We start from the raw sequence: 14,283 nt of genomic DNA, 5'->3' as shown, positions 1-14,283 counted from the left end.
AGCTACAAAACTACACCATGCGCCTCCCCTGAGTGGGTTTGGAGTAATCACCGGGAAGCTGTTTGTACTCAAACTATATTAAATTATGATAACGTCTGACCATCTTGAAGTTCCCACGCTATGATTTTGCTGTGTCTACTCGCTTTTACGGACAGCCGTCGCCGCTGTTGCCCGCCTGTCGTGACTCTTCACAACTACACAGGTAACTTTGTTTTAAGTCCAGCCGTTAGCATGGATGCTAACCGCAGCGTTAGCACCCTGCTGCCGCGGTTGGTTTGCTTGCTGGTTGCCCAATTTACACGCTTTACAGGTCGCCTTCACAAAGTACTTCACGTGGAAAGTGGTTACAGCGTCTCCTGTCGCCCTTTCAGCATTTTTTATCGCTATTTTATTAAAAGTTAACAAAGGAAAAGCTACTTTTGTAGGTCGCTCGAGAACAACAGCTCAACACGCTGTGTTCAGTTGACCATCGATCTCAAACAAGAGAAATTCAAATTCGCCATCTCTAAATCACTTGAGCGGCGGTTTTCCTATCGAAAAACAACGAACATAACGAACTTAAGTCACTTGTATTTTATACTGTCGCTTTTATAGGTGCGTTGTAACTTAATTTCAAACATGACGGACCTCCATCTCGCCCTGCCTCCTGCCTGTGGTCCACTTGTTGCTGGCCATTCATTATGCAGTGTTGACTCTCCACGTTGTTGTGCTTCGAGCTGATGACAACAAGCCTAAATTGTTGATGCGTGAATAATGCGGTGATGACGTGCTTTGTCACATAGCTGCCTTCAACAACAAAAACTCAAGGTGATACTTCTGTTAAGTTCACATTCAGCTGTGACTGCCTTTAGTGGCTCTGTTAACGAACTTGCGCTCGCATTTAATCATACAGCGTTAGATGTTATCGCTCCACGTCAGGCTGTTTCCCATCATCTAAGGTTGGTTAAAACCAGACACACAAACATCAAGTCGAAAACAGCGTTGTGTTAGGACCTGTTGCATAATGTTGATTGTCCAGAATTAAGCACGGATGGTCTACTATTATGAACAACTGAGGTATTCACTCATGTTGTTTTACAGACCCCTGAACAGTGTCAGAGGCCACATCAGAGCAGTCAGTTTTAAAGAAATCTGCCTGTAATTCAACAAAACAAAATGCAGCCATGACACATCTCTTTCCCTTCTCTATCTGTGACAGATGGAGTAAGACATGAAGCAAGGATGGAGGTGTAAATCGGACACAGTGGAGCATACTTTCTTGCATTGTGCTGGAGCTACCTTTTCGATGTGGGCGTTCGCGGATAACAGGATTTTAAGTCAGGTTGAATGATGGCATCACGTTGGGTTCATGAAGATGATGAGAGACAACAAGCAAGGTCTTCTTTCTGTGAGGTAAGCACGGCAGCAACAACTCAAACCACAAGCTGAAGAATGATTCATTGTGGGTTTTTTTAAATGGCGATCATGAAAGTGATTTTTGGAGCAACTGACTCTGAGTGCTCCCTCCCTCAGTTTGGTGTTGGTAGGGGGAGTAATGTGTTTGACATTTTGGCCCAGCTGTTTATGCTTGTAACAACTGTTGGATTGTTTTGCTGTTTGTCTCACCAGTGCTTCAATATTTCAGTTCTTTTGGCAATCATAGGCATCAGACTTATGTCAGAGGTTTGTCCATGCCTCCAATTAGTTTTTTGTTTTCTTAGGTTGGTCACTGCAGATGAAGAGATCAAAAGACAGGTTCCAGCCGCAGAACAGCGTCTAATTAGATTTGAAATTTTAATCAGACTCATCACTTTAGGAAGCGGGAGGAGACAATGGCATTGAAGCAGTTTATTCAAGAGCTGTTCTTTCAGATTTTTAAGCTGTGACCCCTGTAATACCAGACGGGACGCCATCTGCTCCTCTGAAAGCTTGCTGTCTGAATGAAGACCTTCGTGGTAAACTAGGTAGTACTCTCTGAAATGAAAGGGTACCTATTTATAGAATCCATAGTTTTCTTTCATTCGCTCTATTGCCTTTAATCTAATATTCAGTTCTCAATTGAAGCCTCCCTGCTTTTATGTAAATAACCTGTTAATGAGGGATGTAAAGCTCCTTGTGTTGTCACTTCTAACAGACCAGTACTGAATTTGATTTTAGATCACTGAACAGAGCTCAGGGGAGCTAATGATAGCTTGGTACTCCACAAGATATTAAATTAGTAACAAGTAATAGACTCAGTCATTCTGAGTTTGTTTTTAATTCATTTATATTCATGATTATTTTGTTTCCAGAGCCCCGAAAATATTTGGTATTTGGTATTTAAACACAGCTCGAGCTCATTTAGAAGTCATACTGCAGAGACAGCTTGTGTTGCATCCTTGCCTTTTTCAGTCACAACTAAAAAAAAACAAACTCAGATGATGAGCTTACCTTTGTTATCACAACCATCTGGATGCAGCGCCTTAGCTTCTAAATGAGTTAGTGAATGAATCTAACAGCATCCAACTATTCTGATGCAGAAAATGTGCTCTTATACCCAAAAGGCAATATGCAGTTGTCAGTATTATGAAACATGTTGTTAAAAGACATAGCAGAAAGTATTCCCTTGTTGCATTTTAAAAATCTTTTGCATAAAACATAAGTAACCTGTTTTGGATATTCTTTTTTTAACTGTTAGTGCAGTGTGAGGACAAACCTCAGCATAGTGCAGCCAGTGGAAACCCTTCTTTCTTTTAGCAGTCCCTCTAATAAGGCTACCACACAAACCAATTCATGTGCTAATTTTGAGCCGGAAACCCCCTGGAGACTCTGGTCCTGGGATTTTCTGGAAATCATGACACTGAGGATTTAATGACTTAAGAAGTTCCCTAAATGGATGTTTTTTTTCACTTTCCAAATGTATTTTTGCATAAAAACAACCTCAGTTGACAGCGTATGATCATCAAAGATGTTGATGATAGATGGGTCTGCCTTTTGTTTTTATTCAGAGAAGCATGGCATTGTTGCAGGAAGAGGATTGGTTGCTGTCTTAAATGTAGTGAAGCACAGACAGAGACCTTCAACAAAATAACATACAATTTTGCCATGTTGCATCACAGAAAATAGTATTTAGTGATATTTAGAAAATGTGTCTGTATTTTTCTGAGGAACACATTTGACTTTGGCTGTCTGTTAGCTTGTCCCTGTTGTCTCCCAATGGTCGCTGCTTTCATGCTTGGAAGACAACACTTCATTCATCCTTCTCTGATAATACAGTACTAGTCACACAGTTTGTTCTCTGTTGACCTTTTCACAACCATTGGCCTGGTTCATAAAGTCTTGTATTTACTGTATTGTGCCGGTAACAACTTGATAGAGAAATGATGTATTGTTTAAATTAAGATTTTTTTCTTTGGCTTTTGTTGGTGGTTTTAACTTTTTCCCCCCTCTATACTGGAGTGTTTGTTAGCAGTGTCGACCAAATAGTACATGGTGTTCAAACATAATAGCTGAATCCAAATAGCAGACAGAGTTGGCTTAATGTCTGCTTCCTCTGCTTGAGTCCTCTGGTCAGATATTGAGTTATCATTACAGAGATTTGTTGTATCTGCTATTGTGTGATATGTGTGTGGCAGCACTTTCTGCATCATCCAAGGAGCCGTCTGGTATCAAACTATATCATGTGGCACCTTTGTGTTTCCTTCATGATGATTAGATTTGTAGGTTTTTCTAGGATTCATAATACCTGAATACCAGCTTGTTATCCTCCAGTGCAATGACAGAAATGAGAGTGGAGAGAAATTAATCACTGTTTTGGATGATGTAGCATGGTCCTTATTTAGCACTGTACGGGGCTATTGACAAACAGACCCCCCTGTCCCCATAATCTTGGCCTCATTAAAGCTCAGCGTTTATCTCATTTAGGCTGGCTGCCTTTTACAGAACCCCCTGCACAGGCATCGCATGGCTAACTGATGGCAATCGGAAGGGAAAATTGACCTTCAATTGGATAGAAGAAGTCTGTTACTTCCTGTGGCCTTTTGGTTGTGTCTGTGATGTCTCAGGGGAAAATAAAAGAGATGGGCTATGTGAGTCACTTTTTCCTCATTGCACCGTCTCTCTGCAGTAAATCCATGTAATCTTGAATCCATTCCGGCCGGTCGAAGTGCTCAATGCACAGCTTTGGTAAAGCTTTGTTAGAGAAATAACTAAACAGCTGTGTTTCTGAAATTGCTCCCTTCAGAGAACCAGTGGCATCAGTAATTTCATCCCACAGATGAGAGTGGGATGTTTGCAGTGTAGTCTGATTGCTAAATGCTGCTGTGGACAGTTGACTTGTCACTACAGCACTAACTCTCTCTGAGAAGGCATGGTTGATGATGCACTGATGTTAATTCATTCAGTGTTACTGTTTCCAGCAGGTGTAGTTTGGCATCCATATGTATGCATATGTTTTTGTGTGTGTATTCGCATTAAGGATAATTGAATTAACTCTTCATATGCTGGACCACAATTTTGGTTTCAGTACATGTCTAAGATAGACCTTTTTGGGTGGGCTGTTTCTTTGTCCAACACAAGACCACCAGAAAGTGGTCCCAGAAAAAGAAATGGTCATAGAGTTCAATCAGTGTTTGTTTGATGTATTATACAGGTACATTATGAGCATCACAAACATAATATTTCTAGCCTAATGTTTTCGATTTCACCATACTGGGCAGGTGTTCATACTACTGTGTCCGCTCACTTTAGTAAATGAGCGCTACTGCCTGAACCAACATGTATGAATGTACATATCAGTTTTAGTAAGAAATACATCATTGCCTGACTCTACAGTAAAATACAGCACTGTTACAGAGCTACCATGGAAGTGAAGTCATGGTTTCACATTTCAGACAATGATGCTTGAAGAATTTTAATGAAAAAGCATTTTAGAAAGACGTCCTGCATGAACAGAAGCCACAGGACTATTCAGTGTCTTGTTTATATGTTTCAGCTAGAAGTGTGGCACGCACACCATGTATCTATGAAGGCTGAGTAATGATGCTCCTAACCTTGTCTAGCACTACAAGGCTGGAACGCCCAGGGCTCACCAACGGCCCCCTGTATCATTATCTTAGGCTTTTCACAGTTAAGTGCTTGGTTTGGACGGGATGTGGTGTAGAATGTAGCAGCCCACAGAGAACTAGGTTTCTTCACATTTTAAGGCTGTGTACATATGTGATGTTTTTAGAGCTGATGTCATGTGGCGCTTGTAGTGTGTCATTTAGTGACATCAGCAGAGGTTTTTTTAAACATTCAGGCCATGCAGTCTGGTACCATAATATTTGTTAAGAATGAACGAGGTGGAAATTCCAGTTTCTTTTTCGGTATGCACTTAGCCTCTAGATATCAACATTTGTGGTGCGTGTACAGCTGTGCACGTACGGTGTTTCCCCTAAAATGTCTGATGTTGGTGGGAGGTACTGGTTTGCTTACCCTCTAATCTCTGCGGTGGGGGAACCACAGATGTTGTCACCTTATAGTCTCCCAGAAAATGACCACATGTACTCTGGACTTAACATGTCACTTAATATGGTGGTATAAACAGTGTACCATTTGTCAAACAAGAATAGATTTTGAAGAGCTTCAATCAAAGGTCCAAGTTTGTAGCCGCAGCTCAATCAACATTGCTACATTGTGAAAAGCATGCACGAAAATGTCTTACAAAGTTGACTGTAGCTCTCCATTACAGGCATCTCAGTGCAATTATGTGATAGCCATGCATGTAGAAGAGCAGAAAACTACTAAAAATGGCAGCCATAGATCATGTTGTATTGCTGCCGTTATGTGTTCGTTCATTATTTGGGGGATGTGTTTACAGGATTCATACTGAAGACTTTTAAAAGGGGTACAGTTTTGTCCATGAACAACTGTGCACTCTAGTTTTAAGCAAGTATCGCTGAAACAGGAGTAAATAGTGCATTTTTGAGGGACTGTTTTCAGCAGCGGATTAATTCACATTTGGTGTTCTTGTGAATATTTATGGCAGCAGCTTGGTGTAAGAGGATTACTCCAATAAACAGCAGTGATCGTGTTCATCATAAGGAAGGAACATCTCAACCAGTCAATGTATTTTTATTTGTTTCTGCAGGATAATAGACATCTGTGGCACAGAGGAGTATATCATGCATTGGCTACACAGGCATTATTTGTTTGAAGGATCAGTTAATTGTTGGTTTAGTTGTTTCCTGGGGGATCCGTTGGCAAAAAATATATGGGATATCATCAGGCTAAACTGAGATCTGGTGGTTGGAATTAGTTTTCCCACTCTGAGGCACAGGACTGGTCCCAGTTTGAATCCAACAGCAATCCAGCAGAAGAGCAAATGCCTTCTGAAAACTCTCTCCCAGCTGCCTCACCCAGTGCAAATATCAGTCTAGCATTCTAGTGATTCATAAATGGCTGAGAGGCATTCATTTGTGGGCAGCTGACGATAGGTGCATATTTTGACATGGGTGTGCTTTTCTTTGTAGCCCCTTTTTTCACAAGTAATCTCATAATTTTCTCCTCCTTTCTCTGATTGATTCCCTTTTAACCTCTTGTTACAGTTATTTGAAAGCATTATTAATGTGGTCTGTCAGGTTTATACTGGTCTACTGGTATACTGGCCTTGCTTTGATCTCCATCCCAAATAGTAGCTTTTTAAAGATTTTTTTATTAAATAAGAGGAAAGGGAAACCATGAGGGAAATGTTGGTCTGGAATTTATTGACCTGGAAAGTCACAGCAGTATTAACTATGCAATGATAACACTGCTTGGCATGCGTCTGTCAGGAGGCCCACACCCCTCCACATCTAAAGATCAGAGGGTTGGAAATTGCCCCGTGCACTGGCTGCTAAATCAACTCCAGTAGATGGGATTGGCTCAAGCTGGAGACATGAGGGGAGCAATGCAGGCATTTCAAACATCCAGTTGATCTATTGTCATATCACCAGAAGTGCCTCTCCATTTCTCCCTGGATTTGAATGTGTTCTAGTGGTGCTAAAGCGCCCAGGGATCGTACAGACACAGACTACAACATGGAGGTGGCGGTATCACAGCACAGCTCCGGCTTGGTTAGACTGTAAAACCTGTTTCGCTAGTTTCATCCAAATAAATGGGTGTCAGCTGTACCTGCAGCTCTGTTTCCCAGCCAGGCACACGAGTACTGTACTCTGTACCGTATTCACATTTTAATGCCTTATATGTGTTCCAGTAGCTCCAGTTGCCACTTAAAATGCACTTTGATCCAAGTAGTTAATTTTACTGCCTCTTTCAGGAATATATGGTTGAAAAGCAGTTTGTTAGTTACTGAGAAGCAGTAAAACATTTTGCAAAGAGTAACATGCTTTAACTTGGTACAGACCTCCAGGCACACAATATATTTCCGATGAACCATTGAGTGCGAGGCTGAAAGTTCATCCTGTGATGTATTCAGAGCAGTTGGACAGGATATTGGTGGTTTTAAGTTGGTGTGATCAAACTTTTAGTCGTTTGTTTGTTCATTGAAATGTGGTTTGGCTCATTCATTTGCTCCCTGCATCAGCTGCATCACGTGGGAGAGCTGCTTAGATTTATTTATTTCTCTTTTGATCAAAACATTCAAGTCAGATTTGTGGAATTTTTGTTTAGTTTTGCAACAGCATTTATCACGAGACAAACCTGTTGCAGAGTTTTTATTTATCTTATTTTAGCACCGTTTATGTCGACATGCAGGTAATTCACTCTGATTTTCTGACATTTTACTCAATATATCTGCCCAGGCAGAGATGGCGTGAATGCAAGCTCATCAAATTCCTCACATTGTGGGGGATAGTCTATGGTTCACGGGGGAGGGGGAGGGTTTGTTTGAGACAGGGTGAGGAAAATACTTTTTCAGTGTGGAAATACAAGACTGTTTGAAAAGAGGTGTTCCTGAAAGTCCTTCTGGAACAAGGAATATGATATGGGGAGATCTGAGTAAAGGGGGTTGCTGCACACATGATACTACAAAGGTGCAAGGCTATAAATAGCCAGTAAACACAGGGGTGGGTGTCTAATGCCTTGAAGCCTGACATGCTCTGCTCTCCAGCTGTGAAAATAGGATATCATGACTTGACTGTAAACACTGTACAGCCGGTTATGTTTTTCAAAAGCCCAGTGTCCTCTAAACCATGTCCAACCGTAATGAATGACTGATGGTGTTAATTCACACCAACTTCACTGAAAAGCTGATTTGTTGATATGTGGCTCTATTTTTTGTGTAGCTTAAGGAACATTGTTTTTGGATTTCAGAATTGGGGTTTTCCAGCATTTGCGCTTTCAATTTCAAGATTTCACTGCTGCATGTTTTAGCAGATATCTGTCAAATCTGTAAAAGTGAAAGTACAAATCCTTCATTTCATTTCCTTTCTCTTGGTGTAGAATGAATCTCCAGAGTGGAGAGGCATGGCTGATTCTGCGGCAGGGCAATACCCAACAGAAGAGGAGTTCTCATGGCCAAGACCTAAAACTGTGCTTTTGCGTCGAACTTCCCAAGGGTTCGGCTTCACGCTGCGCCACTTCATCGTGTACCCCCCGGAGTCGACCATGCACTGCTTCCCGGTACAGTTCAGCATTGTATTTATTGTTAACACCTGTCATTAGCTTTCCTGAGTTTCATACACTACTTGAGCACTACTTGCTTATCATGTACAATAACACTGAGTCAACAAAAAGCCTGACACCTAGATTATGTGACCATGAACAACAAAGTCATTCGAGCATTTCTGTGTTTATACAGGAGGAAGATCATGGCCGCAGAGGTAAGCAGAAAAACTCAGCCGTTCCTCTTCATGCCTGCCCTTCAGCACTGCTGAGTCAGAGCAATGCCCCTGACTTCTGATGACTCTTAATCCATCCGCTCTTTAGCTCTTTTTGCTTCCTTATGCGATGAGAACAATGTAACTCCTGTGTGTCACTGACCTTTGTGGAGGCATGAAAGGTTTGGTCAGCACCACCTGTTTCTGTCCTGCACTGACCCACCTCTTCATATTGTTTCACTTTGTTGTTCTTGCTGCTTTTCTCCCTCACCATAAAAAGGCTGTCAGAAAGAGACGGCCTCAGTTTTACTGGGCTGTGTGTGTTTGACCCTCTTTCCCCTTGTTATTTTCATACCATGTGTTTTTTCTCTCTTCATAAGAGACAAACCTCACATCAGACCACTGGCAGAAGTTATTGATTTGTTTGAATACAGAGTTGCACCTTAAATACCTTGCAGCATAACTAACTAAAGATATTTACCAAATCCTAAACCAAGTCACCATTTTAGCACGATTGGTATCAACCCTACATTCATAAAACAAATGTTTTGGTTGTGACTCTTTGTCATTTTTCACAAGAACCCAAGCAAAGGTAGTGGACAGCAGCCATTTCCCACAAATTCTGTAAAGTGATCTTCCAGGCCCTTAAAATAACATAAAAAGTGTGGCCCTTAAAGGTTAAACTTTGAAATGATTCTTCATGAAAGGTGGAAAAAATGTACTTAAGATTTTCTTGACAGGAGTTAGTGTGATCACTGTGAGGTGATATCCCATTAGCTTATTGGAGGGCTCTTTGTTTAGTCCTTTGCTCTTTGTTGACCATGAGGAGGTTGCTGTCAGTGGAGTTCATCCAGACGGACGTCAGTAATTCAATAAGCCAGTTATTTTCCTTGGTGAGAGAAGTTGTACAGGAAAATACATTTAACATATGTTGTGCAAGTGAATTGTTATTTGCATAAGTAGCCTCTGTATTATCATTACACACTGGGAAACCCCATAAATCTCTTTTAAGCTTCCTCACTGCTTGTCATCTAATACCACAATATGTATCGACAGAATGGATTTGTAGGATTATTGGTGGTTTTGAGAAGAAATTTTCACATGAAAATTGATAAAGGAAAAACATTCGTAATGTGATATGGTGACACACACAGGTGGAGGCCTTCATAATTCATGACTCACACACAACACTACAGTCACTCAAGCTCACATATTTAAGTCACATGACTGTAAAGCAGCCTTTTTAAGTCAGAAACACTCAGCATTATTACAGTGAACAAAAACCAAGATGATATCTTATGTCATATCACGGTGTTGATGTTCTAACTCTTAATCATCCAGCTGTAGATGTGGGTTGATTAACTGTGTGGTGCAACAGATCATGTGGGCTGTTGCGCAGTATGATATGAAGACACCACTCATTAGAAAGCAGACATCATGGATCACATGGTCATCTGCGCATACTTGCTGACACATTGATAATGATAATTGTTGCTTTCCTCCAGTTAAATCCTGGATGGAATGTAAGTGGTTGTGTGTACACAGTGAATTGTGTTGATATGTACAGACACACATATCCAGTAAGGCACAGACAGGCTGTTAAAAGTCACAACATAGCCTTTTATCTAAAGAGGCTGCTCTAAATAGTAAATGACTTGGGTTTTCTACAGCATCTGTCCATAACCACATGATGAAATGGTATTGTTGTGTCTCCGTTCCAATTTTGAATTGATTTCCGTGACAGCAGGGAAATAATGGAAAGAGCTCGCACACAGAGTTTGCTCATCATCCAAATTTAAACTTCATGTAACAGGACAAGAGAGCCAGCTATCATTAAAGTATTTATGGTTTTTGTCACACAGAAACTAAAACTGAAGACACAGACCCTTTAGTCTGGAGCTTTTTTGCTTCGGACTGAGTAAGCCAGAGAATATTAAAGAATCCTGACCGTTGCATAATGCGGGACACAGGGGCTCATAGGCAGCGAGCCAGATTTGAAGAAAGAAAAAAAGACGACCTGGGATCATTTTAAGTCCAGACTGAGCTCGCCATGTCACAATACCACACCAAAGAAGTAGAAATGCTGGCTAACAATAGGCAGACATCAAAAGGAAGAAGGCGAGAGCTGCACGCGCATACCTTGCTGCCTTTTTTTATTCATTGATTTTTTGGCACTCTCTTCAGGATAAAGATTCCCTTTATCTGATACATTTGGTCGACGGGACAAGTTGCATTTGTCTCCAGTGTGTCCCTGCTTTACTTTAGTTAGCATCTAGATCCTCTGTACTGTGAAAAAGCACAATGGTACCATTGATTATTTGCAAGATTCAAGACTTAGAATTTAAAGTAGCATGCATAGATGCAGCCGTGTCAAAGAGCTATATTTAATCCATCAACGCACCATATTTTTGCGGATAGAAATATTTTTTAAGAGTCAAATTGACTTCATAGAAAAGACGAGAATTAAACTGTAGAATTGGAGGGTATTATTATAACAGTAGTACCTGCTAAAGAAATTAATGAGGTCTTTGTGTTGATCACCATTTGATACAACTGATGGTTCAGATAAAGTGTCATTTTATTGTAAAGAAGGCAATTTGTGCCAAAATGTGGATTTATGACTAAAAACATTGCATGAGAGTTGAGAGTGTTGCACTCTCATCCGTCCACAGCGCTCAACCACCGTCTACCACCGTCAATTCTCTTATTGTATTAGTCTGCTGCTTCCCAAGACAAAGCTCTTCTGTCACAACTCTGGGGTCAAGTTTGGGTGCACTTGTGATCTAATATTTTCTTGTCAACTCTACCATCTTTCACACGGAGAGGGACTGTGCTTTACCTCAATCACAGCTGCCATTTAGCCTGTCTTTGCTCTGAGTGCTCATTGTGTACAGACATTGTTGTCAGTGTTTGTTCTGGAACAAGATAATTTTATGAAGGCTTCCCTGAGCGTTTGTTGATTCAAGTTCAGTTTTTACTCTCAAATCATTCTGCAGTGTTTTTTAAAATAGCCTTCATGAGCCAACTGTAGGCACTTGAGGCACATCGTGCTCTTTATCTCCCTGTGTTCGCCAAGTGATTAAAATAGGCAAATGAAACCTGCCAATGTTTTCATTTGCTTGTGCGGGATTTTCTCTGGTTTTAAAGGAGCACCTTTTTGCATGTCTGTACTGAACACACAGAGATAAAATTGATACTGATCTAGCCAACACAAAGCATTTCCCAAAATGTCGAGTGTTTCTTTAAAAATGTGGCGACAGCACTAGTTCGGTGGTGACATAATGTATGATGTCTTTGGCTGGGTGGTGCTGCAGAGTATGAAGAAATAAAGACATTTTTAATGTGTAGACAAGTTCTTCTAGAGAAAATATAAATCTAGTCAGACTGTTTTAGAGTACCATAAGAAGAAAGCGCCATTGTACACAATGTACAGTTAATGTTTTTTAGGTGTACGTTGAAGAATACAGCATATTAATACATAAATGTTAGTGTCTTCTCTGTACATTATCTCGTGTATCTCAAGGTGGCAGAGGCATAAACAGTGAGTTCCTTCACTGTACACTTAAATGTTCAGAGTAGCTCATGAATGAACAGCACCGTTGTGGAGATAGTAATGCAGTTTTATTGCACACCACCAGAGGGGGCATGTCATGCTGCTGTAGTTACATGGAACTCCTGTTGCAGTATTACATAATTTGGATCCCAGGGATGTGATTCTGCATGAGTAATCTCATGTGTGGAAAAAGAAAGAAAAATGGTGGCACAAGTGTGTCTGTGTTTGTGAGGTTTTCACAGGTTTAGAGATTACTATTGATTTGTATTGATTAATTAACCATTGACTTGTGTCTCTTTTTCTAGTGCCCAAAACACAAAATATTCAGATATAGTTGGTGATATTGTGTCTTTCACAGGGCCCAAAGTCATGTTCCTCATTAATGTATGTTTTGACTGACTCACAAATGTTTAACCTCCTTCATTGATCCTGTCAGGAACTTTTAGTACATTTTCTTCAACGGGCACTTGTTATCACGCCGGCCCCCCCAGCCTCTGTAGTTTGTGAGCCACCGTGCGCTGACTCACTACCAGAATGTTAACTACTGGGGAAGGATTCTAGCCACTCTTTGGCTGTGCCCAGAGCTATTTCTCAGTTTATAAGGAAAGAGTGGGAGTTGTGCAGCTGAACACACTGTCACTCTACCTTCTCTCAGTCTGTCTTTCTATCACCCCCCTCCCCCTTTCTTTTCTTTCTTTTTTTTTCCTGCAGCCATGCAGCTGCTAGGAGACAGGAGCAGCATGAGCAAACAGGTTTTCTCTCTTTAGCTGCTTTTATCCACCTCCCTAAAACCACACCATTTCCCCCTATTGAGATTTTTTTTCCCTCTGAACCAATTAATGATCATGTCTATTCAAAACTGGTGTAGTGTGGGCAAGCTCTGGCCAAACCTCGGTCTGTCATAATGTTGATTCACATGCCTCCAAGTCTTGTGACAAACCTCCCAGTTTCTCTCTCATTCTCAAACAGCCATTCTCTCTTCTCACCTAAATGTCATGGAACAATTTACTGCTCAGTCTGGTACTCATTGGTAGGGTTTTGTGTAGTTGTTTTTCACATTTCAGGTTCAGCCTTGGTGCAAGTCAGGGGTTGTAAATGAACCTTCAGTGTAGCACTTCTTTTATCTAAATAAGCTGTTTTCTGGGGTTTTAATTTCCTTGCTTCATTTTGAGTAAAAAGAAGCAAACCAAATGCCTCTTTTCAGAAAGAAAAGGTAAAACAAACAGATTGACGTTACGTTTTCTGCTTTTATGTGTTTGCATTGTTTGTTTTTTTATGTAATGTATATTGATCTGTTTCTTTTCATTAGGGAGACAACGGAATAGGCTAGAACCAATGGACACCATTTTTGTGAAGCAAGTGAAGGAAGGTGGCCCTGCGCACGGAGCTGGGCTTTGCACAGGTACTAACCAATCATCAGTTAGTCTCCTTTATTAATCAAAACTTACTACATGTTGACTGAGTCTGTAAGTATCAGGAAGTTCTGACATTACAGCATCCCAGGCTTAATCCAGTAAATGATGTCATGCAGAGCAGAAAACTTCCTCAGAGTTTGTGCACTGATGTTGTTGAGTGTTGCAAGCAAAAAGGAAAAAAAAAGTGCAAGGAGTGCAGTTTTTAGTCGTTGTCTGAAAGTATTCCTGCTGTGAAGCAAAACATTAGCCAGGCCACGCAGTTGTAGGAAAGTGCTCTTTTAGTGCTCCTTTATTGGGTAGATACCTCTGTGTTTCATATTTCAGTGGATGCAGGAAACCATTAGCACTGTTGTAAACTTCAACATCGGATGACTTGATGCTTTCTTAAGACAGTCTTTTACTACCACTCTCTGTTACTGATGGCACTATCACTGTTTTTTAACACCTATTAGGTGATCGACTAGTGAAGGTGAATGGAGCAAGCATCATTGGGAAAGCCTATTGTGAGGTTATATCCTTGATTCAAGACAGGTGACGTTTAATATATTCTTTTCTAAAC

General features: G+C 40.8%; 1 protein-coding gene across 2 annotated transcripts in view; it reads left to right on the top strand.

Moving 5' to 3' along the window:
- arhgap21b (Rho GTPase activating protein 21b) overlaps positions 1 to 14,283 on the top strand; it is a 34,484-nt gene continuing 20,201 nt past the window's right edge. The window contains exons 1-6 of one of the 2 annotated variants that reach the window (XM_070973997.1): positions 1 to 202; positions 1,199 to 1,392; positions 8,380 to 8,559; positions 8,738 to 8,759; positions 13,619 to 13,711; positions 14,177 to 14,255. In XM_070973997.1, coding sequence (XP_070830098.1) covers positions 1,327 to 1,392; positions 8,380 to 8,559; positions 8,738 to 8,759; positions 13,619 to 13,711; positions 14,177 to 14,255 — 440 coding nt within the window. In that variant the 5' untranslated portion in view covers positions 1 to 202; positions 1,199 to 1,326. Of the gene's footprint in view, positions 203 to 1,198; positions 1,393 to 8,379; positions 8,560 to 8,737; positions 8,760 to 13,618; positions 13,712 to 14,176; positions 14,256 to 14,283 lie in introns of those variants that run through there. The other variant, XM_070973998.1, reaches the window with a different exon arrangement.

Source organism: Chaetodon trifascialis, chromosome 11 (assembly GCF_039877785.1).
Source record: "Chaetodon trifascialis isolate fChaTrf1 chromosome 11, fChaTrf1.hap1, whole genome shotgun sequence".
NCBI lineage: Eukaryota > Metazoa > Chordata > Actinopteri > Chaetodontiformes > Chaetodontidae > Chaetodon > Chaetodon trifascialis.
The sequence above is the reverse complement of the archived record's forward strand: the minus strand, read 5'-3'. Positions and strand labels throughout refer to the sequence as shown.